Source organism: Muntiacus reevesi, chromosome 3 (genome assembly GCF_963930625.1).
Source record: "Muntiacus reevesi chromosome 3, mMunRee1.1, whole genome shotgun sequence".
Taxonomy (NCBI): domain Eukaryota; kingdom Metazoa; phylum Chordata; class Mammalia; order Artiodactyla; family Cervidae; genus Muntiacus; species Muntiacus reevesi.
Window position 1 is genome coordinate 104674165 of NC_089251.1, and position 26475 is coordinate 104700639.

A 26475-nucleotide genomic window follows, 5' to 3' on the forward strand; every position below is an offset into this window, starting at 1 on the left:
GAACCATAGAGTTGGGCCCGGCATGCACCGCGCCGCGGGCCCCGCCTCCGCGGAACCATAGAGTTGCGCTCACAAGCGGGGTCCTCGGTGCGGAACCACAGAGTTGGGCCCACAGGCGGGGTTCTCGGGGCGGCGCCCCAGACTCCGGCGTTCCCCGCCCGCGTGGGAAGTCTACCTGGAGACTCGGGGCAGAGGGCGGGCGGCGGCCGGGCAGGGAGAACAGGGCCTCAGCGCGGGCTGGGTCAGGCACGCGCGAGGGCGCCTACCGAGGGCCTTCCCAGAGGCCCCCGCGCGCCGAGGGCCTGACCGGCAGCAGCGTCTTCCGCCCACGAGGCCGCGGCGAGATGCCCAAGTCCAAGCGCGACAAGAAAGGTGAGCCCAGAGGGCCCACTGGGCCCCCGAGGGCCAGTTTGTGGGCCGGCTGTCGGCTGCGCTAGGGCTTCGGGGAGGACAGGGGAGGACGCTGGGACCTCTGCGAGGAGGGAGCGGGCTCACGGCGCGCTGGAATGGCTGGGGCCTTGAGGGTGGCGGAAGCCCCGGGGGAGGCTGGAGCCGCGTTGGCGAAGCGAAGAGGGCTTTGCCAGGCCTCCAGAGAGAGTTACCCAAGGCCGGCTGGCCGGGGGAACAGCCTCAGCACCCCCGGGGTGCCGGCGATCTCGCCTTGGCCCACCTCTCCGACCTCAGCCCGTCTCTCTCTCTCTTGGTCTCCGCGCTCCCCCTTCCCTCACCTCCTTTCCTTCAGCCCGGGTTTATCCCCGAGTATGGTCGCTGTGTTCTCCAAGTTATTTCTGCCGGCAAGGTCGTGCTCCTATCTTCGTATGGCTGATTCTTAGGTGGCAGTCCGTAGGACCCCTCCTAAGGGACTGTTTCTAACTGTTTCTACTTACGGTGCGTCTCTTTCATCCCGGCACATTCACTCAATAAGTTAGAGACCTGGCAATTCTTTAGGTTTTGAAAGTTACTGCAGTTATAACATATGGAAGGTCTACAGTCCTCGTAGAACTTAACATTTTAGTTTTGGGAAGTGTGTCTTCCCAGGATACTAGAAGTTGAATCTGTAAATTCAGATAGTGATGAGCCTCATGTAGGAAAAGAGCAGTTGAGGTTCCCTTGTGCAGTGTAGCTAGAGAAGGTATGTTAAGATTGACATATGAGCAGGAACTTGCAGAAAGGAAGTAAGCAACCCAAGGAGTTACCTGGAAGGGTGGTGGTCGAAGGAGAGGGAACACAAAGGGCAGAGGCCCTGAAGCAGGAGCATGTATAACTTTTGCCAGAGGCCAGAGTGGGTGGAAAGGAGGGAGAGAGAACCGGGCAGAGTGTGCAGAGCTTGAAAGAGTTTTGCACGGGATTGGGTTTCACACCCAAGTGAGGTGGGAGGAGAGAGCTTGAGCAGAGGAGTGATGGGGTTCCGCTTTACTGTTAAAAAGATCACTCTAGTTGCTTTGTTGAGAATGGACCGTGGAAGACAGGGGCAGTGGCAAGGGTGGAAGCAGCGAGGCCAGCAGTAAGCAGTAATCCAAGAGAACGCCATGCTGGCTTGGGCCACAGTTGTGGCGATGGAAATGTTGGGAAACGGGACAGCTGGATTGTGTCTGCCCTCCTGTACTGCACTCGCCCCTGCCTGCTGTGATTACCTTTCTGACATGCACTTCGTGAAGAGGGACTTCTTACTCATCCATCCAGGTCCCTCCTGGGACCCAGGGCTTTGCATTCAATGCTCTGTTAAGCGTTTGTGAAATGATTGGATTCTGTGGCAGAATCCTGGTCAAACCTAGCAAGTGCCAAACCCTTCTGGGTAAGGGGAAAACTGGGTCCCAGTTGTTGTTAGAGAAGAGATGTTTGTCCCTCCCCAAAGAGGCGCCGCTGCATGCACGGGTCCAAACTGTAAGACGTGGTGTAGCAGAGGAGAGGCCCCAGACTCATTTTTCCACAGCACAAAGAAGCCGTAGATGGTCTCCACACACTGCGGCCCACAGCAGAAAGGGACCTGCCCGAGTCATATGCTGGGTCTCTGGGGGCAGCCCGCCCCCACTCCTCAGCATGGAGTTACCCCCAGAGGGGCTGTAAATAGTTGGTTTGTCTAGTAACAGGACAGATGTGGCAGGATCTTCAGCTCAGGAAAGCTGGAGAGGTGCTCTGCAGACCAGGGGGTAGCCTTGCGAGCCAGAAGCAGTAGCCACAAAAGCCTTGCCAACTTTCTCAGATCGCCTCCATCCAACTGGGTGCCGAAGGAGAGATGGGTCTCTGAGGTGTTCAGGTTTCTCTCTCATCATCTCCCCTTTTTCTTCTTTGTGTTAGTCTCCCTAACCAAAACTGCCAAGAAAGGCTTGGAACTGAAACAGAACTTGATAGAAGAGGTAAGGGCTTGTTTTTTTGTTATTACTATATTTTCCCAGCCCTCGTATTTGGTTTTAAAGGTGGGTGTGGGACTGTCTGGTAGGGACAGCTCTAAACATCCATGGCTGTCAGAGACCTTGGAGCAGCCTTTTCCCCTCTGGGGCCAGAGTATTACTGCCCGACCCCTGCTGCCCTGGGACTCCAGAGCCCCATGAATTGTCCCGTAGCTTCGGAAATGTGTGGACACATACAAGTACCTCTTCATCTTCTCCGTGGCCAACATGAGGAACAGCAAGCTGAAGGACATCCGCAACGCCTGGAAGCACAGTCGGTGAGTGGGCAGTGGGAGGCGGGGCCAGGCTGCTCAGAAAGCACAGGGGCAGCTGGTGACCTTGGGTACTTGGGTCACAAGTATCGCCTTAATAAGGACAAAATGCCACTGCCCTGACCCCTGATGAAGGATGCTCTTTAACTGTTGGGGAGGGCGAGTTGTTTGGTTTTTTTGGTTAGGCTGCTTGGCTTGGTTGGAGATCGTAGTTTCCCAGCCAGGGATCAAACCCAGGCCCTCTGCAGTGGGAGCGCAGAGTCCTATCTGTTGGGCCACCGGGGAAGTCCCTAACTATTAAAGTCGGTGTTGCCCTGGGGGCGGAGGGACAGCAGTGAGCCCTCCAGGAGAGGGGGCTCCCTGACCCCGGGGGCTGGTCCCTTAAAGGACGTCCAGCAGCTCTGGTTCAGACTGTCCAGCGGGCCTCTTCCTCAGACCCAGACGCACTCCCGGTGGGTTGAGACAAAATGTGTGCGCGTCAGGTCTGTGCGGGAAAGAACCGGAGGGGGCCTGGGCTGCCTGGAAAGCAGCCTCTGGCCACGCCGCCTCCTGGGCGGGAGCTCGGCCCCGGGTCCTGGAGCTGGTTGGCACTTCGGTGACGGCGGGGCGCCTCCTTCACGGAGCCCTCTTTTCCTCTGTAGGATGTTCTTTGGCAAAAACAAGGTGATGATGGTGGCGCTGGGTCGGAGCCCGTCTGACGAGTACAAAGACAACCTACATCAGGTGGGTCCCCACCCTGACTGCCCTCTCCGCTCTCACCGACACACTCTCCAGCCACGGCCCTGGGCGGGCGTCGGCCTCAGCTCTCCTTTAGTCTCCAGGCCCAGAGAGGAGCTCCGCCCCCTCACAGTACGCTCCAGGTGCTGCCAAATGTTGGGGGGCGGAGGCGGCAGAGTCGTCCCCAGCTGAGAACCACTGCGCCCACCTGATGGACGCCACCCTCCTCTGGTTTTGCAGGTCAGCAAGAAGTTGAGGGGCGAAGTTGGTCTCCTTTTCACCAATCGCACTAAGGAGGAAGTGGATGAGTAAGTGCTCGGGAGGCGCGGCGGGAAGGAGAAGATGGGTGAGGTCTCCCGGGAAGGAATAACCCAGGACTTGGTCCAGTGGAGGGTCCAAGGAAGACCTGGTTCCTGGAACCTTGTCACTGGGTCTCTATCCTCTCAGCTCAGAGCTCCAGGCTGAGCCAAGGAGGACGGGGAGGCTAGGCAAGGCCAGGCGGAGCCTGAGCTCAGGTGGATGGGCATTGTTCGTGGTTCAGTCGCTCAGTCGTGTCCGACTCCCTGCGACCCCATGGACTGCAGCACGCCAGACTTCTTTGTCCATCACCAACTCCCGGAGTTTGCACAAACTCATGTCCATCAAGTCGGTGATGCCATCCAACCATCTCATCCTCTGTCGTCCCCTTCTTCTCCTGCTCTTAATCTTTCCTAGCATCAGGGTCATTTCCAATGAGTCAGCTCTTCGCATGAGGTAGCCAAAGTATTGGAGTTTCAGCTTCAGCATCAGTCTTTCCAAAGAATATTCAGGACAGATTTCCTTTAGGATTGACTAGTTTGATCTCCTTGCTGCTTAAGGGACTCTGAAGAGTCTTCTCCAACACTACAATTCAAAAGAATCAATTCTTCAGCGCTCAGCCTTCTTACCAGCTGTCGCATCCATACACGACTGTTTTCTTTTCCCTCAGGTGGTTCACGAAGTACACGGAAATGGACTATGCCCGAGCAGGGAACAAAGCCACTTTCACTGTGAACCTGGACCCGGGGCCCCTGGAGCAGTTTCCCCACTCCATGGAGCCCCAGCTGAGGCAGCTGGGCCTGCCCACGGCCCTCAAGAAAGGTACAGGGGTGTCCCTGGAGGTGAGAGGTCACAGCTGAGGGCCGAGAGCACAGGCGTCCAAGCAGACAGCTCTCCCCACCCCAACCCCCACTTTTCCGGCGGAGAAGGTTATTTCTATCAACCTGTGTTTTGTTGTATGAAAATGGGACCCAGAGTGCCCGCCTTGTGGTCAGGGTGAACATGGACAGTGACTTACAGCTAGGATGCAGCAGTTAAGGGACAAGGAAGGAGGAGTTGGTGCCCCCGCCCCCCCCCCCCCGCCCCCCCGCGCCATCAGAACCCCCCCAGGCAGCTGGCCGCTCGCTGAGGAAGCCCAGCGCCTGCGCTGCTGGAGTCTTGGGCAGGGGGCGCCCGATTCCTCCGGCGCCGCCCAGGCCTCCGTGCTGGGGTAACTGCTCGGGGTCCCTTCTCTGCAGGCGTGGTGACCCTGTTGTCCGACTACGAGGTGTGCAGAGAGGGCGACGTGCTGACCCCAGAGCAGGCCCGCATCCTGGTGAGGTCCCCCCACCCCGGCCCCCAACCACCCACCGGCGGCCGTGACCGGAGGGTCCACGGACCCTCTGACTATACTCGCCCCTCCTGACCGTTGTTCCCTCTGTCCCTCGCAGAAGCTTTTCGGGTATGAGATGGCTGAATTCAAGGTGAGCGTCAAATACATGTGGGACGCGCAGTCCGGAAGGTTCCAGCAGATGGGAGATGACTTGCCAGAGAGCGCGCCCGAGTCAGGAGGAGAGTCGGAGGAGGAGGACGACGACGACAACTGAGGGGCCGGGGCCTCCAGGTGTCACCAGAACGGACACGCGGCACCGCCACCGCCCTCCCGGAGAGCGGCCATGTGTCTGCTGTGGATGAACACGAGCGGTGGGGACAAGGACAGACTGTGTTTCTATAAATAATGAGACTTTGTCACTCAGGCTGTCTTCTGCAAAAGGGACTTTTCTTGGGGAAAAAAGCTAAAGACGCTGTGGGCTTTGGGCCTTGGGTTGGACCCCCAGGAGTCTGTTCATTCACCTCAAGCCAGTTTCCAGGACTGACTCCCGCATGGCCACGAGGCCGGGCGGCTCCAGGGGCCTGGGAGGAACCGCCTTCTCTCCGGCCTAAGCGGCCCTGGCTGGAAGCTGGGTTTGCTGAGGGGAACAGGCACCTCGCCCGCCCGCTCCTACCCCAGCTGTGTTCTCTCTCCCCACCCCTCCTCCCACACCCGGGCCAGGAATCTTGGGAACGACCAGAAGGCAGGAGGCTTGGCTAAGGCCAGAGTAAAGCCGCCGCTGAAACTGAGCAAGTATGAAGGATGCCCCCAGCAGTTTTATTCTGGGCGGTGGGCTTTTGCCCAGATGGTTCTGTTTATACGTATTTAGTGAGGTGATTTTACACGAGAGGACGTCTACCTCGGAGTGTGCGGCCCCCTGTTCTGCCGTGTGTAGAAGCGTGAGGGCCGCCTGCAGCCCTGCTGTTGAGAGGTCAGGCTTGGAGGCCCTCCTGCCGCCTCTGCCCTTCAAAGCCTGATCCCTACTCCCGCCCCTTCTCCCTGAGCCTGTGGGGTCGGGAAACAGCCCGCGGCTGCAGAGGAGACACTCACTGTGGGCCTGGCTGGTGCCCCTTGGTCCAGACAATAAACACGCTGTGCAGTCCCGGCCTTTTCCTGTGGTGGAGGCTGATGGGGGCGTTCACAAGAACTGGGGAGATAAACGTCTGTGGACGGGACTATGAGGGAAGAACCAGCCACGTAGAGCAGCCTAAGGTCAAAATCGACTGTATGAGAGAAAAGAGACAGGTGGAATGTGCCCTCTGCCACCCCAGACTAGGCATAGTGGAAGTAGTTGGGACAGTCGTGGGCGACCAGGCGCCAGGCCTGATCAAAGGCCCCCACGACCGCCGTCTCCAGGGGCCCTTCCTCAACGGCCGGCAAGTTCTCTTCCAGCTGCTCCAGGCTGGATGTGCCCAGGATGACCGCATCCCTGCAGAGACCCTGCAAGGGGAGACACCCAGATGTCACACACACCCTCCCACCCCCACCCCTGCCAAGTCTTGGGGTCCAATATCTGTGTGCGCAGTCCCTTGACCATGTCTGATCCCATGGACTATAGCCCACCAGGCTCCTCTGTCCATGGAATTTTTCAGGCAAAAGTACCGGAGTGAGTTGCCATTTCCTCCAGGGTGTCTTCCCAACTCTGGGATTGAACCCGAGTGCTTGCATTTCCTGCATTGGCAGGCAGATTCTTTGCCACTGAGCCGCCAGGAAGACCCCAGTGACCATGCCCTGCATTATTCCAGACAGCTCCAAAGCCCTGCCTCCCTAGATTCACAGGCAGGCCTGAGTTCAGAGCCTCTCCCCTGCTCTGCAGCTGGGCAGGCCTGAGTTATTTACATGACCTCACTAAGCTTCAGCTTCCTTTGCAGGGTGATTGTGGGGATTAAAATTTTGTACTTTACTTAAGGCCTGGCACTTAGGGGCTCAAGAAAGAGGTATATGTGATACCCATATTGAAGGAAGGTATTGGAAAAGTGGGATGGTGGAAATAGGACAGATTGTAGAGAGGGCAGCCAGAGACAGAGGCTAATGGAGGAAAAAACGTGTCAATATCACACAGCTCCTCTATCTCAGTGGCTCAGTTGTGTCTGACTTCTGGCAAGAATACTGGAGTGGGTTGCTGTTTCCTTCAGGGGATCTTCTCAACCCAGGGATTGAACCTGAATCTCCCACATTACAGGCAGATTCTTTTATCATCTGAGCCACCATTCAGCAAGAATTTAAAAAACTAAAAATGAAATCATACAGCCCTCCCACTTCCTCCCTCCTACCCGGAGCTGGGAGTGGTGGTACATCCGGCAGAGGGCGACCGAGGTCATGCCGGGGGTTCTGGCACCTATGCAGCCTGCAGGGCCTTTCCCACCAAGGCAACAGCCCGGAAGTGGCGCTCCTTCTAGTAGCTGGGCAGGTAAGGAGGGTGGCAGGGGTCAGAAGTGGGGGTTTCCCGCAGGGCGTCAGTCTTCTCAAGTGGAGGCTTTACCTCCCTGAGCAGCAGAATGCATGTGGATTTCTGGATCCCTCATCGCACTCCCTGCCCAGCGCTGGGGCCAGCAGGGATACAGTGGGCAAGAATCCTTGCATAGCACAAGCTCACCAGATGCAAACAAGACAACCCCCAATGGCAGGACCACGTCTGTGTGCCCCGGGTCACGGACAAGACAAGTCCTGGTTCCAGACCCAGCTCTGTCCTTGGGTCAGCCACCTGCCTTCAGTTACCTGCTAACTGAGAAGACAGCCCGAGCCAGCCCCACACGGTGAGCACAAAGCATAAAGGAGGGAATGGACCTGCCATGCTTTCTCAACTAAATAGAGCAGAGAAGGTAAAAACCATCAGCCAAGATCCTGGGCCTCCCTGGGGCTTAGATGGTCAAGAATCCACCTGCAACGAGGGCGACCTGGGTTCGATTGCTGGGTTGGGAAGATCCCCTGCAGGAGGGCATGGCAGCCCACTCCAGTATTCTTGCCTGGAGAATCCCCATGGACAGAGGTGCCTGGCAGGCTGCAGTCCATGGGGTGCAAAGAGTTGGACACACCTGAGCGACTAAGCACCGCACAAGATCCTACAGGGGTGACTTTCCCGGAGGTACAGTGGGTAACAATGTGTCTGCCACTGCAGGGGACACCGGTTCAAACCCGGGTTTGGGAAGATTCCACATGCCACGGGGCAACTAAAGCCCACGAGCCTCAACTCTTGAGCCCTGGGGCCATGGCTCCTGAAGCCTGCGTGCCCTAGAGCCTGCGCTCCACGATGGGAGAAGCCACCACAGTAAGCCTGCTCACTGCAATAAAGCGTAGCCCCAGCTCTCCACAACTAGAGAAAGCCCACACCCAGCAACAAAGACCCAAGACAGCCAAAATAAATAAGTGAATAAATTAACTTTTTACAAAAAATTTCCTCCAGGAGAGAGGCCCAGGCACTGGTGTGTGACAAGCTTCTTGATACACTGCTTAAGGAAATGGCTTCTAAACCTGGTGAGACAGTCAGAAACCCTGGAGCGGGTGGGCGCCTGGATTAAGGTTTAAATCACACCACTGCACACACAGGCAGTTACAAATATGAGACACTGTGCTGCTTGAAAAGTCCTGGGACATTTCAACGAAATTAGCACTGAAGCTTTGGAGACAGCTTCTATAAATCTTGAAAGATGAGGAGCTTCCCAGCAGTCCACAGATAATGTCTAAATTGATACATTAAGGAATAGCAATAAAGTATATACGTCAGAGGTCTTACAGTCAACGCCAGAGGGAGAGTAAGCTGAAAGTTTAAAAGCATCACCTCTAAGGAATGTGACTTGGAAAGGGCTTGCTTTTAGCTGCGGGCATGTATTACATTGATAACTTTTTCAAACTTTAAAAAAATGAAAGGGAAAAAAAAAAGGAAAAAGGGCTGGTCCCAACAGATGTTCAACTATAACTTTAGACATTGATGACAATTTTATTGCCAAGAATTCACAAAACTTAGACTCAGTTGCCCCAGGTGACAGGGCCAGCACCAAGCTTCAGGATTCCCCAGTCCTGATGCAGGGTTTCTCCTGCCGCCGTGGGCAAGGGGGAGGCTCTTCGAAGGAGGAGACGCAGTCTTGCAGACCCAGCAGAAGGGCCAGAGCACCACGCACTCCCAGTCCAGGGCCCCAGTCACTCCCAGAGACATGGGAAACCTGACGGGGGCTAGTTGGGTTCTCAGTAAAGCTGAGCTTGAGGGGCCAAGGTCTGAGCAAAAGGGGAGGCTCTGGAACCCAAAAAAGCAGCCCCAGGGACTCCCCATTTTCAGACTATGGGGACCCCCTCCCACCCCACCCGTCCTGACACCGTCCGTCCGCCCCCGGCTCACCGATTCCTGTAGACCTCTGCCCAGCTGTTCCCAAAGAAGCGGCCCTCGGGCTGTTTCCCGTCCTTGTCCTCATACTTGTACCTGCCGGTCAGCAGCCCTCCTGCGGGAAGGCTGCAGTCAGACCCCCAGCCACTGCCCCCGGAGGCCATCTGGACCGGAAGTGGGGGTGACAGCAGGGGAACCAGCAGGGATGGAGGTCCTGGCAAACCCCTCCCCTTCCCAGGTCTGGGGCCAGGCTTCTCCCGGGTCAGGAAGGGGCAGAAGCGGGGTCGGGAAGGCCCTCCCGCCCAGGGGAGCCTGTGCCCGCAGCAGCCCCGCAGCGCGTACCAGCCAGAGGGTTGTAGGCGTAGAACCTCAGTCCAAAGCGCCGGAGGCAGGGCAGGAGCTCCGTCTCCACCTGCCGGGTGGTGGCGTTGTACATGCCCTGCGGGCCGAAGGGCCAGCTGAGCGGGGCCCGGCCAGGGAGCCCCAGCCTGCTCTCACAGTCTTCGGTCAAGTCCCCCCAGGACTCCGGCATGGTTTCCAACGTCACTACTTTGGACGGGGAGATGGTGCCGGGCCCCAGGAAGGGACGGCGGCCTGGCTCTGCCATCCCACACACATCTGCAGGCACCAACCGCGGGCTGGAGCCTGAGCTCTCAAACACGTGGATCTGGTGAGGCCTCTGCTTCAAGAGGTGTCAGAGTCGAGTTAGAGGATGTGCTCTGTGACCTTCATCACTTTATTTAACTTCTTCGAGCCCCACTCCAGTAATCATGTCTGGAAAATTCCTTGAACAGAGAAGCCTGGCAGGCTATAGTCCATGGGGTCACAAAGAGTTGGACACAATCAAGCATGCGTGCGCACACACACACACACACACGGGTGCGCACACACAGACAGCCTCAGTCCGCTCAAGTGTAAATTGAGAACCACAATGGTACTATCTAGTTGGGAGTCTCAGAGGATTGATCAGAACTTTGACACACTTGGTCATTGAAAGTCAAGGTGTTAGTGGCTCGGTCGTGTCCAGCTCTTCCTGACCCCACGGACTGTAGCCGACGGAACCCGGGTCTTAAACACTGAGCCATCTGCAAAGTGTTGGAGGGCTACTCATTTGGGATCTCCCATTTCTCCACCACGGCCCCCACACTTTCCTGATGTTAACTTCAGATCTGAGATTTAAGAATTTTGGCCCAGCTAGTTCCAGCCTGAAGGAGGGACGAGAAGGAGGAGTTGGAGAAGAAAAAGCAATTAGAAACAAGACCAAACTAAATGCCCAACAGATGAATGCATAAAGATGTGGTATACATATACAGTGCAGTATTACTCAGCCATCAAAAAGAATGATGCTATTCACAGCAACACGATGGACTGATTTTCATACTAAATGAAGTCAGACAGAGAAAGACAAATATAGTGTGTGTGTGTGTTAGTTGCTCAGTCGTGTCTGACTCTGCGACCCCATGGACAGCAGCCCGCCAGGCTCCTCTATCCATGGGATTCTCCAGGCAAGAAGACTGGAGTGGGTTGCCATTTCCTTCTCCAGGGGATCTTCCCGACCCAGGGATTGAACCCAGGTCTCCTGCATTGCAGGCAGATGCTTTAACCTCTGAGCCACCAGGGAAACCAAAGGGGGAAGGGGGGCATAAATCAGGAGTTTGGGATTAACATATACACTAATATATATATATATATATATATACACATATAAAACAGATAACCAACAAGCACCTACTATATTCAATATCTTGTAATAACCTATAATGCAAAATAACCTGAAATATGTAACAAAATCACTTTGGTTACACCTGAAACTAACACCACATTGTAAATCAACTATACTTCAAAAAATCAAAATAAAAAAAAACAATAAGACCAGAGTTGTCACGGCAAGGCAGCCAAGTGGCCTATAAAGAGTGCGGCTCTGAGACGCGTGCATGTTCTCGTCTTGTTCCAGATCTACCATGCCGTGACCCATTTCTCCCTGAGACACCCCGGAGTGAAAGACGGCACAGGGTGCCAATGACGATGCCACTATTAACAGTAACAGCTAATGTTGCCGAGCCCACACTGTGTGCCTGCCAGCACAGGCCACACGCACTGAGACGGCATCAGACTGATGGGGGTGTCCCCTGCCCTCACACACCAAACCTCCGCTTGGCCACAGCTGCCTGCTCCAACACCCTCAGCGCTGCTGAATCCCATTGCCTTTGCCCACTCACTGCCCACGCCCATAGCCGGGAATGCCCTTTCTCCTGTTACTCCGGGAAATCAAGGTCTGATGTGCCCTTTTCTGAGCGTGCTTCTTTGGCTCGTCCCAAGAAGCGGTCCCTCTTCTGGGCTCCCCAGCTGTCTCTAGACGCTGAGCTCCCTGAGTGGGTGAGTGTCAGTTCCCCTTCTATGGCCTTGGACGGAGGCTGGCACAGAGCAGGCAGTTAGACAGGGTGCCTCCCCCACTTCCCCATCCCAGCTACTGCTGGTAGCTCCAGCAGCTCCCAGGCGCACCCACCCTGGTGAAGTGGGAGGCACCGCGGACTGAACCACGCGCCTGGGGCTCCGGGGAGGAGTCCAGGGCTCAGAGCAATGAGGAAGCCGGTCCCCGCCGGTTCCAAAACCGATCTGCAATGGTGCCAGGGAGTGCCAGGGTGATAAGGGCAGGACTCCTGCAGATCGGGACTGCACCAGGCACCTGCAGGGGTGGGGAAGGGGGCAGGGGCTGCCCAGCGCCAGATTCCGTCCTCAGCCCCCTGAGAGGGGCTAGCCGACTCGTTCCAGGCTAGGTAAGGGTTGCTGGGAGGAAGGAAAAGGAGAGGAAAAGGGTCACGACAAAGTACTGTCTGGCTACACGGGCTAACGTGCAAGGGTGCTGGGAAGCGGGGGGTTCACAGAGCTGCGGGGTGGCCAGAGGAGCTGGCACCCCAGGAAGGGGACAAAGCTGTTGGTCCTGAGCTTTAATAAACTGAAAAACAGACTTACTATGTGTGTGCGTGCTCAGTCACTTGAGTCATGTCCAACTCTTTTCGACCCTACGGACTGTAGCCCACCAGGTTCCTCTGTCCATGGGATTCTCCAGGCAAGAATGCTGGAGTGGGTTGCCATGCCTTCCTCCACGGCATCTTCCCGACCCAGGGATAGAACTCACATCTCTTGTATCTCCTACATTGGCAGGCGGGTTCTTTACCACTGAGCCACCAGGGAAGCCAAGACTTACTATATGACTCAGCAAAAACTACACCCTGGTAATCTTGATGAACCTACCTACAAAAAAACCTTTAACCAAGGTAGTTGACTAACATTAACTCCATTGATTGATTTGCCAGTTTAAGGCCAACTCTATGCCTGAGTGAAATTCAATGTGTCATGATGTATCATTCTTGTTACATATCACTGCACTCAACTGGTCAAAGGTTTTTGAAGGTAGGTTCACGAAGACTAATAGGGTGTAGTTTTTGCTGAGTCATACAGTAAGTGTATTTTAACTTTATAAAAACTCAGCTGTTTAAAAAGTTAAACATGAAAAAATGTTAAAGATTATATTTATCTTTGTATTTGCCATTTCCAGCACTTTTCATTTTGTGTGTGCATAAATCCAGCTTTTCTTCCATCTCAAGTATTTCTCCCAATATTTGCTATAGTGAAGAAGTGAAGTGAAGTGAAAGTTGCTCAGTTGTGTCTGACTTTTTGTGACTCCACAAATTATACAGTCCATGGGATTCTCCAGATCAGAATACTGGAGTTGGTAGCCTTTCCCTTCTCCAGGGGATCTTCCAACCCCAGGGGTCAAACCCAGGTCTCCCACACTGCAGATGGATTCTTTACCAGCTGAGCCACAAGGGAAGCCCATAGTGAAAGCTGGCTACTATGAATTCTCCCTAACCTTTGTCTGAACAAAGTCTTTGCTTTCATTTTTGAAAGGTGTTTTCGTTTGAATTCTTTCAATACTTGAACACTGGCTGGAGCCTTTGGTAAGTCCCAACAAGAGAACCACAGGGCCAACCTCTGGGGCCTGCAAGATGGCAGGACAGCCCCAAGGCACCACGCCTGAGCCAAGACCACATTTTAGGATCTTCAGTTCAGTTCAGTTGCTCAGTCGTGTCCGACTCTTTGCAACCTCGTGACTGCAGCATGCCAGGTCTCGCTGTCCATCACCAACTCCCGGAGCTTGCTCAAACTCATGTCCATTGAGTCGGTGATGCCATCCAACCATCTCACCTCTATCACCTCGTCCCCTTCCCCTCCCACCCTCCATCTTTCCCAGCATCAGGGTCTTCTCCAATGAGTCAGCTGTACGTATCAGGTGGTCAAAGTATTGCAGTTTCAGCTTCAGCATCAGTCCTTCCAATGAGTATTCAGGACTGATTTCCTTTAGGATGGACTGATTGGATCTCCTTGCAGTCCAAGGGACTCTCAAGAGTCTTCTCCAACACCACAGTTCAAGAGCATCAGTTCTTCGGTGCTCAACTTTCTTTATAGTCCAACTCTCACATCCATACATGACCACTGAAAAAACCATAGCTTTGACTAGATGGACCTTTGTTGGCAAAGTAATGTCTCTGCTTTTTAACATGCTGTCTAGGTCGGTCATAACTTTTCTTCCAAGGAGCAAGCGTCTTTTAATTTCATGGCTGCAGTTACCATCTGCAGTGAATTTGGAGCCCCCCAAAATAAAGTCTGTCACATTATTTAGGCTCTTCGACCCTTAGGAAAGGCCCCTGCCGGGGTCCTGGGTAAGGGGCACGTGTCGGGGGGCGGGGCACGTGTGGAGGGCGGGGCACGTGTGGGGGGGCGGGGCCAACATGCTCACGTCGCCCCGCCCCCTGCCAGATGGGCGGGGCCCACGTCGCCCCGCCCCCGGTCGCTCCGCCCCCTGTCAGATGGGCGGGGCCCACCTCTCCTTAAAGCGCCCGCCCTCAGCGCGCTGCCCCCAGGTGCGCTCGGCTTCGGGGCGGCTGTGTCGCGCGCCCCGCCATGGCCCAGTGGTACCCACGGGGGGTCCCGACCCGGCCCGCCACCGTCTTGGGCGCCATGGAAATGGGGCGCCGCATGGACGCGCCCAGCAGCGCCGCGGCCGTGCGCAGCTTCCTGGAGCACGGCCACACCGAGATCGACACGGCGTTCGTGTACGCCGACGGCCAGTCCGAGAGCATCCTGGGCGGCCTGGGGCTCGGGCTGGGCGGCCGCGACTGCAAAGGTAACGCCCGGCGCCCCGGACCTCGGCCCTGTGACCGTCCCCGAGCCATGCCCTGGCCGCGGCCGGGACCGACCGCCTCGTCCACCTTGCTGGCACGCCCACCTCCGCTAGCCACCCCGCAGCTCTGTGAAACCCCGCTTCCCAGCGCTCTTGCACATCAGCCGGGACAGCTGGACAGTGTTTGGTCCTGACTCTTTTCCTCTCCTTTTCCCTCTCTCCCAGTAAAGTCCCGACCGTGGCCGAGCCTGGAACCACTTGGCTAGCCCCTCTCAGGGGGCCCTGAAAACGGAATCTGGCGCTGGGCTTGCCCCCTTCCCCCTCCTCCGCAGGTGCCCGGTGCGGTCCCGACCTACAGGAGTCCTGCCCTTATCGCCCTGGCAATCCCTGGCACTCCCTGGCACTCTTGCAGATCAGTCTTTGGAACTGGCAGGGACCGCTACCTCATTGCTCTGAGCCCTGGACTCCTCCCTGGAGCCCTGGGCGCTCAGTCGGCAGTGCCTCCCACTTCACCAGGGCTTCCCTGGTGCCCCAGACTGTAAAGAATTTGCCTGCAATGCCAGACACCTGAGTTCGATCCCTGGGTCGGGAAGATTCCCTGGAGAAGGGCATGGTGACCCACTCCAGTGTTCTTACCTGGAGAGTCCCCATGGGCAGAGAAGCCTGGCAGGCTACCGTCCGTGGGGTGGCAAAAGAGTGGGACAGGAGTGAGTGGCTAACACTTTCACTTTCCCCCTTCACCAGGGTGGGCGTGCCTGGGAGCAGCAGTAGCTGGGATATGGATGTGGAGGGGCCCTGTCTAACTGCCCCATCTGTGCCAGCCTCTGTCCGAAGCCATAGAAGAGGAATTGACAGTCACTCACTCCAGGGAGCTCAGAGTCTAGAGACAGCTGGGGAGTCCAGAAGAGGGGCCCTGTCCCAGAAAGGGCCAAAGAAGAATGCTCAGAAAAGGGAACATCAGACCTTGAACTGATACTTTGCCAGAAGAGGAGAAAGGGCATTCCTGGCAGTGGGTGTGGGCAGTGCATGTGCAGAGGCAGTGAGCTTTGGCAGTGCTGAGGGTGTTGGAGCTGCACTGGAGCCAAGCGGAGGTGTGTGGCCCCGGGGGAAGGTCCCCCACCTGTCTGATGCCATCCGAAGTGCTAATAATGTGCCAGGCAGCTCAGCAACACTGGCTGATCCGTTAGTAGCTGTGTGGTTGTAGTGACAGTAGATGCTGTTGGCACCCTGTGCCGTCTTTCACTCCGGGGTGTCTCAGGGAGAAATGATTCACGGCATGGTCGATCTGGAACAAGACGAAAACATGCACGCGTCTCAGAGCCGCACACTTTATTGGCTGCCTCGCCGTGATCACTCTGGTCTTATTATTATTTTTTAAAATTTTAATTGAAGTATAGTTGATTTACAGTGTTAATTTCAGGTGTATAGCAAAGGGATTTAGTTACAGATGTATCTATATATTTCAGATTCTTTTCCATCATAGATTATTATAAGATATTGAGTATAGTTCCTTTGCTTTACAGTAGGTCCTTGTTGCCTATCTATTTTATAAATATTGCTTGCTGAATCACTAAATTGTGTCCAACTCTTTGTGACCCCATGGACTGTAGCCTGCCAGGCTCCTCTGCCCCTGGGATCTTCCTGGAGAGAATACTGGAGCGGGTTGCCATTTCCTTTTCCAGGGGATCTTCCTGATCCAGGGATCGAACCCGTGTCCCCTGCATCGCCTGCATTTGCAGGTGGACTCTTTACCACTAAGCCACCCGGGAATCCCCGTTTTCTCTATATTAGTGCGTATGTTAATCCCGAACTCCTAATTTATCTCCCCTCCCCGTGTGGTAGCCATAAGTGTGTCTTCTGTCCGTGAGTCTATTTCTGCTCTGTAAATATATTCATTTGTATAATTATTTTTTAGAATTCACATGTAAGCGGTATCACATTTGTCTTTGTCTAACTTCCTTCCATTACTGTGATACTTTCTAGGTCCTTCTGTGTCATTGTAAATGGCATCACTTCATTCTTTTCTGATGGCTGAGGACTATCCCATTGTATACACGTACCCCATCTTGTTGATCCATTCATCTGTCCATAGGCATTTACACCGGTCTTATTTCTGGTTCCTCTTCTTCCGCAGCACCTCCTCTTCCCTCCTTTAGGCTGGAACCAGCTGGGCTAGAGTTCTTAAATCTCAGATTTGAAGTTAATGTCAAGAAGGGGTGTGGGCCAAAGGGGAGGAGGTGGTGGAATGGAAAATTCCCAATGAGTAGGCCTTCAGCCCTCCAGCCTGGTCTCTCCCTTCTCAAGGGGTCTGGCCTGCTGCGGTGACTTTCCAAGAGTAAACAGTGCAGAAAGGGCTTGCTCCTCAGCCGCTACTTTGCTCACCTGATTCTTACTGCGGACGGGAGGAAAGGTATCTAACTCCTTCCTGACCACACTGGCCTTTTCTCAGTGGGAGGTTTCTCTGCCGGAAATATAACCTGCCTTTCCTTCCCTGGGGGCCCAGTTGAGGCCTCTCGCTCCTCTTTCCTGAATTCCTGCCACAGTCTCCTTGCCATTTTCCCTGTTTCCAGACCTGGGCCCGAGGTTCTTTGTGCTTCATTAGGACTCATCTTTCAAAACGGCGAAGTCGACCCCTTAGCGTGCTGGCTGGCAGCGCTCAGAGTCGCCCTGTGGTCCCCTGAAGTCAGATTCTAAGCGGTGCCCTCGGGGGCCTTTGCGTCACTCTGGTCTATGGCCCCTTCTCTTGTCTCGTGTACCCCCAGGCCGGGTGTTTTAGGTCCATGGGATCGCAGGCATGACTCCTCAAAGCCATGTTCTTGCCCCAGGGTGGCTTTTGGAGATTCAAAGCCTTGGAAAGCCTTCCCTGAATTCTCAGGGCTCCTCTCCCCTGCTCCTGTGTGTCCTGACCTCACTTACTTTGTGCTGCCCCCTTAGACTGTGGGTCCTTGAGGGCAGGGATCGAGGGTTGGCATTCCTCTTGCAGCCCGAAGTGCCAGGCATGGCATACCTAGCTGTCTGGTAAATACTAACGTTAGTGATAACATTAGCAGCTCATAATGAGCAAGTGTGTCAAAGTTCGGATCAATCCTCATGGCCTCCCAACTAGATAGTTCCATTGACACTCTCAATTTACAACTGAGAAAATTGAGATTCTGTGTGTGTTTGTGTGGTGTGTGCGCACACACGCATGTGCGTGCTCAGTCATGTCCGACTCTTTGCGATCCCATGGACTGTAGCCTGCCAGGCTTCTCTGTCCCTGAGATTTTTGCCCAGTATTCTGGAAAGAATACTGGCATGGGGCTCAGAGAGGTTGAATAACTTAGTCAAGGTCATAGAGCTGGTACTGGCAGAGCTGAGGTGTGAACCCAGGCCTGCGTCTTAACCGTTAACCCTAGATCCTCTCCAGTGTTTGGTAAGTTGACCTGAACTTCTGTTTTCTCCTCCCAAAGTGAAAATTGCCACCAAAGCCAATCCATTGGGAGAAAACTCACTGACGCCCAAAAGCCTCCGGTCCCAGCTGGAGACGTCCCTCCGGCGGCTGCAGTGCCCCCGGGTCGACCTCTTCTATCTGCACGCGCCGGACCACGGCACCCCCGTGGAAGAGACGCTGCGCACCTGCCACCAGCTGCACCAGGAGGTGAGGGCGGCCCCCCGCTGCCCGCCCTGGCCTGTCGGTGCCCAGAGAGCAGAGGCTCCGGGGCGGTCCCAGAGCAGAGCCGGGGCCGGACCCCACGCCCAGGGTCCCAATCTCGGGGACTGGCGTTCTGGGCTGCGGGGGGATCTGACCGTGGCCTCTCCCCCGCAGGGCAAGTTTGTGGAGCTCGGCCTCTCCAACTATGCCGCCTGGGAGGTGGCCGAGATCTGTACCCTGTGCAGGAGCAACGGCTGGATCCAGCCCACTGTGTACCAGGTGAGGCCGGGGCTGCAGACGCCCATCTCCAGGGTGCCTACGGTCCCAGGTCCTCTTGGGTCACCCCCTGCCCCCACCCGCCCGCTCCAGAACAGCCACTCCCCTGCCCCCAGCCTGTAGACGGCCCCTGGGGGCCCTCAGCCTGGCCACGGGCGCCCGCCCGCTCAGGCCCTGGCCCCTCTTCCTGCCTGCTTCTGGCTCTGCGGTCAGCCCGGACTTGCCTCCCCCTTCTCCCTGGAAGGAGTGCCCGTGCGTCACTTAGATACCTTTCCTCTGGAAGCCTTTCCCGACAGCCCAGTGGGTCCTCCAGTCTCCAGACCCCATCTTTATGCATTGAGCGAGTATTTCTGAGACTCCGCCGTGATCACAGAAGCCACCTTCATGTGATCACCTGTCCTGTCTTGTCTTTTTTCTGTTTGTTTATTTGGCTGCCTCGGATCTTAGCTGCATCATGCAGGGTCCTTCATGGCGGCCCACGGAGTCTCTAGTTGCAGCTCTCAGGCTTACTTGCCATACCAGGGATCAGACTCGTGTCCCTTGCTTTGCAAGGTGGATTCTTAGCCACGGAACCATCAGGAGAGTCCACTCTGCTTTGTTTTTAACTCGACTCTGACACCTCTTGAAGCAGAGGCCTCACCAGATCCACGTGTTTGAGAGCTGAGGCTCCAGCCCGCGGTTGGTGCCTGCAGATGTGTGTGGGATGGCAGAGCCAGGCCGCCGTCCCTTCCTGGGGCCCGGCACCATCTCCCCGTCCAAAGTAGTGACATTGGAAACCATGCCGGAGTCCTGGGGGGTCTTGACCGAAGACTGTGAGAGCAGGCTGGGGCTCCCTGGCCGGGCCCCGCTCAGCTGGCCCTTCTGCCCGCAGGGCATGTACAACGCCACCACCCGGCAGGTGGAGACGGAGCTCCTGCCCTGCCTCCGGCGCTTTGGACTGAGGTTCTACGCCTACAACCCTCTGGCTGGTACGCGCTGCGGGGCTGCTGCGGGCACAGGCTCCCCTGGGCGGGAGGGCCTTCCCGACCCCGCTTCTGCCCCTTCCTGACCCGGGAGAAGCCTGGCCCCAGACCTGGGAAGGGGAAGGGTTTGCCAGGACCTCCATCCCTCCTGGTTCCCCTGCTGTCACCCCCACTTCCGGTCCAGATGGCCTCCGGGGGCAGTGGCTGGGGGTCTGACTGCAGCCTTCCCGCAGGAGGGCTGCTGACCGGCAGGTACAAGTATGAGGACAAGGACGGGAAACAGCCCGAGGGCCGCTTCTTTGGGAACAGCTGGGCAGAGGTCTACAGGAATCGGTGAGCCGGGGGCGGACGGACGGTGTCAGGACGGGTGGGGTGGGAGGGGGTCCCCATAGTCTGAAATGGAGACGCTCTAGGCTGCTTTCCTAGGGCCTCCAGGCTTTTCCTTGCTGCCTGGACCTAGCTCTCTTGAGTCCTGGAGGAATTAGGAAACCCTCTGGAGGGTTTCTTCTTGTATTCCTGGAACCCCTGAGAGGAGTGAGGCTCCCTGGACATTATGCTCAACCTTCCAAGGCATGGTTCATCCCTGAGAAGTGGTGATCACCCTCCAGGAGGGAAAGACAGGGCCCCAGATGAGGAGCAGGTGGCCTGGGGGTGCTGTGTGCCCCTGAACTGGCTGCCTGTTTCTCCAGGTAAAGTAAGGGCAGGGTTAGAGTTCTTAAGAGCAGAGACATCCTTGAGGTCTCTGGTGAGGGAGCCAGCGTCCTGGGTGCTTCCACTGCCCCCCAGAGAGGAGACCTCCTGCTTGAGGGGACACCAGCCCCTTGATACCGCAGGCTTGGGGGGGGGAGTGCAGCTGCCCGGTTGACTCTTAGGCAGTGGCCCCCATGTGACCCCGTGGTCCTGACCCCGTGCTACCCTCCCCACCTGTCCAGCTACTGGAAGGAGCACCACTTCGAGGGCATCACCCTGGTGGAGAAGGCCCTGCAGACCCAGAAGGCTGTGTACGGTATCAAGGCCCCCAGCCTGGCCTCAGCTGCCCTGCGGTGGTTGTACCATCACTCCCAGCTCCAGGTAACCCCCATCCCTGGAAGCCCCGCTCCTCCTCTCTTTGAGGAGCCAGCATGATTTCTAAACAGTTTTTCCCTCTGAAATCCCCCTCTGGTCCGGTTCTCATGGCAGCCTTCCTGTTGTTCTGGGTGGCTGCCCAAATTCCAGGCTCTGTCACGAGGGCTTTACAAGCACGGATTGAATGATTACTTAGGCCTGATGAGGTAGAATTGTTCCAGTTTTACTGATGAGCAAATAGCTGTGAACAGGAGAGAACGTTGTAGTCACGGACTTGATATAAAACCCGCTGGTCCTGCTCCTCTTGGGGGAGTGGGGTTTCCTTCTCTCTTTGGTGTCCCCCTGTCTTCTGGCTGAAGCTTTTCTCCAGCCTCAGCCGTTCACAGTTGCAGAGTCTCTGGCACGTATATAGCAGGTTTGCATTAAGTAGGAGTTCGGTGCTTTGAATAATTTATCATTCCCACCAGCACGGTGAAAACTGAGATCTGAGTCCCTGGGCTTACACAGCTAAGCCAGGTTCGCACAGGTCTGAACTGAGGTCTGAGCGAGGACGAACATCACGGCAGCAGAGGAAAGAAGACGGGCTTCGGGGCCGCGCGGTTACGGCTGCTGAAGGCACTGTACGTGCTTTGTACAACTATATCGATCGCTTACGGTGAACGATGTTGGCTTCTTGATCTCCGAAGAAGATTTCGCTTAGGGACCAAGGACCAGGCTTGATCACTCACAGCTTTCGTGTGGCAGAAGTTTATTACAGTGAGAAAGGACACAGAAAGCTTCTGACACAGACATCAGAAAGGGTCAGAGAGTGCCCCATGCGCTAGTTTTATCAAGGCCTTATGTACCTTTACGACTTCCCTGCTGGCTCAGATGGTAAAACATCTGCCCACAGTGCGGGAGACCTGGGTTCAGTCCCTGGGTTGGGAAGATCTCCTGGAGAAGGAAATGGCAACCCACTCCAGTATTTTTGTCTGGGAAATCCCATGGACAGAGAAACCTGGTAGGCTACAGTCCATGGGGTCACAAAGAGTCGGACACGACTGAGCGACTTCACTTTCACTTTATATACTTTAACCATACCCAGTTCCTAACCTTTCTATTGAAAGGTCTTACCAGACCCACTCCCACTTCACATAACAGGATCAGTCAGAAAGTTCTTGTTAAAAAGGAGAAGCACTTCCTCCAACAAGAAACACTGTTGTGATATAATCCTTTGGTTCAGTTCAGTCGCTCAGTTGTGTCTCTTTGCAGTCCCATGGACCGCAGCACGCCAGGCCTCCCTGTCCATCACCAACTCCCAGAGTCCACCCAAGCTCATGTCCATTGAGTAGGTGATGCCACCCAGCCATCTCATCCTCTGTCATCCCCTTCTCCTTCTGCCTTCAATCTTTCCCAGCATCAGGATCTTTTCAAATGAGTCAGTTCTTCACATCAGGTGACCAAAGTATTGGAGTTTCAGCTTCAGCATCAGTCCTTCCAATGAATATTCAGGACTAATTTCCTTTAGGATGAACTGGTTGGATCTCCTTGCAGTCCAAGGGACTCTCAAGAGTCTTCTCCAACACCACAGTTCAAAAGCATCAATTCTTCAACGCTCAGCTTTCATTATAGTCCAACTCTCACATCCATACACGACTATTGGAAAAACCATAGCCTTGACTAGATGGACCTTTGTTGGTAAAGTAATGTCTCTGCTTTTTAATATGCTGTCTAGGTTGGTCATAACTTTCCTTCCAAGGAGCAAGTGTCTTTTAGTTTCATGGCTGCAGTCACCATCTGCAGTGATTTTGGAGCCCCCAAAAATATCCACTGTTTCCATTGTTTCCCCATCTATTTGTCATAAAGTGATGGGACCAGATGCCATGATTTTTGTTTTCTGAATGTTGAGCTTTAAGCCAACTTTTTCACTCTCCTCTTTCACTTTCATCAAGAGGCTCTTTAGTTTTTCTTCACTTTCTGCCATAAAGGTGGTATCATCTGCATATCTGAGGTTACTGATATTTCTCCCGGCAATCTTGATTCCAGCTTGTGCTTCTTCCAGTCCAGCATTTCTCATGATGTACTCTGCATATAAGTTAAATAAGCAGGGTGACAATATACAGCCTTGATGTACTCCTTTCCCTATTTGGAACCAGTCTATTGTTCCATGTCCAGTTCTAGCTGTTGCTTCCTGACCTGCATACAGATTTTTCAAGAGGCAAGTCAGGTGGTCTGGTATTCCCATCTCTTGAAGAATCTTCCAGTTTATTGTGATCTACACAGTCAAAGGCTTTCGCATAGTCAGTAAAGAAGAAATAGATGTTTTTCTAGAACTCTCTTGCTTTTTTGATGATCCAGAAGATGTTGGCAATCTGATCTCTGGTTCCTCTGTCTTTTCTAAAACCAGCTTGAACATCTGGAAGTTTGCCGGGGTCCAGCCTCGGCAGGATCCAGGGGGTACCCTCAGGATGAACGGCGTCGGCGAGAGAAAGAGAGACGTGAGACTAGTCTTGATAGGGCCAAGTCTGCGAGGGAGAGAGAGAGAAAGAGAGAGAGAGAGAAAGAGAGAGAGAGAGAGAGAGAGAGAGAGAATGACCAGACGGGGGTGCAGAGAGTCTGGAAGAGTCTGGCAATGCTTTATTTTTTACCATAGCTTTTATACCCTAAGTTAGTACATTTCTAAGGGGAAGATAGTTTAACATTACGTCAGCTTGTCCTTCACGAAACCAGGGTGTTTTCTGCATACTTCTTTGTTTATGAGGGTCTTGTACATTATCTTCTGGCCTTGGGGCTATTAACATTTTATGCAGGTCAGGTGATTGTAAACCTATTTTCCGTTTTTATGGTGACCTTAACTGAAAGGTAACAGGGTCATAGGGAAGTAGTACAGAGTAGAATTATATTCTTGATAATACAAAAATTAATCTTTCTGCAAAAGTTGTCAGTTGCGTTTATCTAAGAAGTTTACCCCATACAGACTCTGCGGCTTCAGTGAGGCAGCTTCTGCCTAGTACTCCTGGCTGACAATTAACAACCATCTCATTGTTACCACACTAGGGCTAAGTTGTTATTTCCCTAGATCTTTAACTATATTAACAATGGTTTTTATAACACAACCTTAGCACATTAAAGGCAAAAATACAGCAAGCAAAACACAGCAAGCAAAACATAGCAAGCAAATCACAACCCAATAACTTTACCCCTTAAAAGGGCTCTATATCTATTAGGGCTTTTATATAATCAGGTTCTTTATGCTATTTTATGATTAGGATATTATAAGCAATCATGCATATTAGTACCAAGCGCATAAATGCATTTGGCTAACAAAACTACCAGTAAAGGAGTTTTAAATTAAAACACTCCTTTCCACCCTAAATAATTTCATAAAATACCACCACCTGGGAAACTATTGATTAAAATTCTAAATTGATTCTTATTTGGGAAGAGATCGGGGAAGGCCTTCCTGCCTGTGTCAGAGGAATTAGGGAGTAGTCCATTGAGGCAGGCATCAGAAAGACAGATATCATCTTTAAGGTGAGAGCCGGGGGCAGCTTTCCGAAATCCCTGAAAACCTGATCTGCCTTGCCTGTCAGGCTTTCTCCTCATGACCTTGTCATGGGTGGGATCTCATGAGCTGGCCTTTTCAAAACCCCTGATAACCTGATTCGCCTTGCCCGTCAGGTTTTTCTCCCCTATGGCCTTTCCACGGGCAGGGTCTCGTGCGTTGGCTCCCGGCAGAAGTTCACGGTTCTTGTATTGCTGAAGCCTGGCGTGGAGAATTTTGAGCATTACTTTACTAGCGTGTGAGATGAGTGCAATTGTGTGGTAGTTTGAGCATTCTTTGGCCTTAGTACAGAGCTTAAGATGAGTTGTTTTGTTAATCATTAGCTCTGGGCTTAAAGAAACTAAGGTCTTATATAACTAAAACTAATGTAGGAAAAAAAAGTTTGTCCTTTTCTCCTTCTTTTTTTTTGTTTCCCCCCATCCCGCTTTTCTCCTTCTTGAGAGCCCCAGACCCCTTTCTCCTCCTTGGGGACCCCGGACTTCTTATCAACCTACCTGAGAATTAACTCTCTCTCCAGGTAGGGTGTGAAGAAGATGCCTGAGCCCAGGTCCTGGCAGGGGCGGGGCTGGGAGGAGGTGTGTGTAACGGGGTCTCTGTGGAGCATCGGTGTGTGACGTCTGGCCATCTCCCCTTGCAGGGCACCCATGGGGACGCGGTCATCCTGGGCATGTCCAGTCTGGAGCAGCTGGAAGAGAACTTGGCAGCCACTGAGGAAGGGCCCCTGGAGCCGGCCGTCATGCAGGCCTTTGATCAGGCCTGGCGCCTGGTCGCCCACGATTGTCCCAACTACTTCCGCTAGGCTCCTGCCCGGATCAGGCGCCGAAGGGTTCTTCCTTTTCTGTCGCCTCTTCTGCGCTCTCCCTGGCCGGCCTTTGCCTTAAGCTGGTTTCGCGTGGTCTTTCTCCACTGTCTGGATCCGGGCGTTACTTTTCTAGACCCCCGCCTCACTCCCTGTTGCCCTCACAATGTATAACACTGTGGGCTGAGCCCCTCTGGGGCACCTCCCGTCTGAATAAAGCCAACCCTAGGCCTGCCTGTAGCCCGGTCACTGAGCGGACCCGCAAATCTGTCTCCTCAGCTGTTGTGACTTGGCTCCTCCCTGCCTGGGCCTTCCTGCCTGAAGGATGGAACCATGGGCCGGAGCCTCCACGGGGCAGAGGCGGCGGGAGGGCCCCCAGCCTGGCCTCTCGGCCCCCAGCCTGGCTGCAGGCAGCTCTCACGTTCCCACGTGCCAGAGGGAAAGGGGCCGTCCACCCCGAGGTGGCTTTTCTCTCCGAATTATCTCACTAAATACTCAGAAATGGAAGAATTTGGGCAAAAACCTAGCGTTAGTGTCACGGGAAGAATAAAAAGCCCCAGGATGCCGTGGCCCGTCTACCCGCATAGTCACTCATCGGCGACTTTCCCCTGCCCCTGTCTTCTGCTCGCCCTCAGATTCCCCGCTCTGCTGCTGGGCCTCCTTGGCGGGAGTGGCGCTGGCAGCCAGCACCCCCATTTCCGTCAGCAAGTCCCTGGTCCACGTAGGAAGCACCCAAGACTGGAGAAGAAACGCAATCCCAGGGCTGCTGGTTGCTTTCTGAACATGCCCAGGGCAGAAAATCACACCCTGGGTGAGCGGTGGGTCGTAGGCCAAGCAGCAGCAGGTGATGAAAGGGGCTTAGCTTGGAAATTCAGACGAACCCACCAGTCAAAAAGTCTTTGTTGGACCCTCCTGGAGACCCAGGGGTTAAGAATCCAGCTGGCAGTGCAGGGGATGTGGGTTCAATCCCTGGTCCAGGAAGATTCCACAAGCTATGGGGCAACTAAGCCCGTGTGCTACCCACATGCCCTAGAGCCGTGGTCTGCAACAAGAGGAGTCACTGCTCTCTACAGCTGGAGAGTGCGCGCGCGCGCAGCTCCAAGGACCCAGCACTTAAAAAGAATGCATTTGAATCGGTTCTAATGAGGTGGATGAAACTGGAGCCCATTATACAGAGCGAAGTAAGCCAGAAAGAAAAGCGCCAGTACCGCATAGTGACGCATACACACGGAATTTAGAAAGATGGTAATGATGACCCTAGATGTGAGACAGCAAAAGACACAAATGTAAAGAATTAAAAGTATAAAAGAGAATTAAAAAATTGAAAAATAAAATTTTTAAAATATGAAAAAAAAAAAGGACCCAGCACAACCATAAATAAATAAATCATTCTTGAAAAGAGATTCTGTTCAAAGGAAGGTCCTACTCGCCATTAATAAAAGGAGACACACACCCTGCGGTAAAGTCTTATTATTTACAACAAAGACACCCTCCTCTGGCGTCACCCATAATAAAATGGATGCTTCCCCAAGGGTAATTACCCTCCTCATATTATTATTACTTATTTTAGTTCTACCAGTTTATTGCTACCAACCCCTCTCCCTCCACCCTCCTGCACGCATGCTCAGTCATGTAACCCCACAGACTGCAGCCCGCCAGGCTTCTCTG

At 54.2% G+C, this 26475-nt stretch overlaps 3 protein-coding genes across 4 annotated transcripts; 2 read left to right on the plus strand and 1 right to left on the minus strand.

The window, feature by feature from the left end:
- The first annotated feature begins 35 nt into the window (after positions 1-35).
- Positions 36-6456, plus strand: MRTO4 (MRT4 homolog, ribosome maturation factor). Of its 2 annotated transcripts, XM_065929938.1 has the most exons (9): positions 36-372; positions 2299-2357; positions 2565-2668; positions 3304-3385; positions 3620-3687; positions 3827-4024; positions 4347-4498; positions 4915-4991; positions 5107-6456. In XM_065929938.1, exons 1-9 carry the CDS (start codon positions 345-347, stop codon positions 5260-5262), a joined length of 924 nt encoding a protein of 307 aa, XP_065786010.1. In that variant the 5' UTR covers positions 36-344; the 3' UTR covers positions 5263-6456. The 2 variants fall into 2 exon arrangements, with proteins under 2 accessions (XP_065786010.1, XP_065786011.1); XM_065929939.1 differs by lacking the exon at positions 3827-4024 and having other exon boundaries at positions 41-372; positions 5107-6451.
- A 966-nt stretch (positions 6457-7422) lies between these two features.
- Positions 7423-10506, minus strand: LOC136164656 (aflatoxin B1 aldehyde reductase member 2-like). Its single transcript, XM_065929940.1, has 3 exons — positions 9688-10506; positions 9361-9460; positions 7423-7429 (listed from the first exon to the last, which is right to left on the minus strand). Exons 1-3 carry the CDS (start codon positions 9950-9952, stop codon positions 7423-7425), a joined length of 372 nt encoding a protein of 123 aa, XP_065786012.1. The 5' UTR covers positions 9953-10506.
- Positions 10507-14258: 3752 nt separating this feature from the next.
- On the plus strand, positions 14259-25047 carry LOC136164653 (aflatoxin B1 aldehyde reductase member 3-like). Its single transcript, XM_065929937.1, has 7 exons — positions 14259-14533; positions 17980-18167; positions 18336-18440; positions 19309-19405; positions 19633-19732; positions 20332-20470; positions 24646-25047. Exons 1-7 carry the CDS (start codon positions 14311-14313, stop codon positions 24805-24807), a joined length of 1014 nt encoding a protein of 337 aa, XP_065786009.1. The 5' UTR covers positions 14259-14310; the 3' UTR covers positions 24808-25047.
- The last annotated feature ends 1428 nt before the right edge of the window (positions 25048-26475 follow it).

Bases quoted from the DNA above. Each gene is read 5' to 3' on its own strand.
- MRTO4 (XM_065929938.1), top strand. From the start codon at position 345: ATGCCCAAGTCCAAGCGCGACAAGAAAG. The intron at 4,025-4,346 runs GTCGGTGATGCC...CTTTTCCCTCAG, and splicing joins CACAAACTCATGTCCATCAA to GTGGTTCACGAAGTACACGG. The intron at 4,499-4,914 runs GTACAGGGGTGT...CCTTCTCTGCAG, and splicing joins GCCCACGGCCCTCAAGAAAG to GCGTGGTGACCCTGTTGTCC.
- LOC136164656 (XM_065929940.1), bottom strand. From the start codon at position 9,952: ATGGCAGAGCCAGGCCGCCGTCCCTTCCTGGGGCCCGGCACCATCTCC. The intron at 9,461-9,687 runs GTACGCGCTGCG...GCCTTCCCGCAG, and splicing joins CGCCTACAACCCTCTGGCTG to GAGGGCTGCTGACCGGCAGG.
- LOC136164653 (XM_065929937.1), top strand. From the start codon at position 14,311: ATGGCCCAGTGGTACCCACGGGGGGTCCCGACCCGGCCCGCCACCGTC. The intron at 18,441-19,308 runs GTGAGGCCGGGG...TTCTGCCCGCAG, and splicing joins TCCAGCCCACTGTGTACCAG to GGCATGTACAACGCCACCAC. The intron at 19,406-19,632 runs GTACGCGCTGCG...GCCTTCCCGCAG, and splicing joins CGCCTACAACCCTCTGGCTG to GAGGGCTGCTGACCGGCAGG.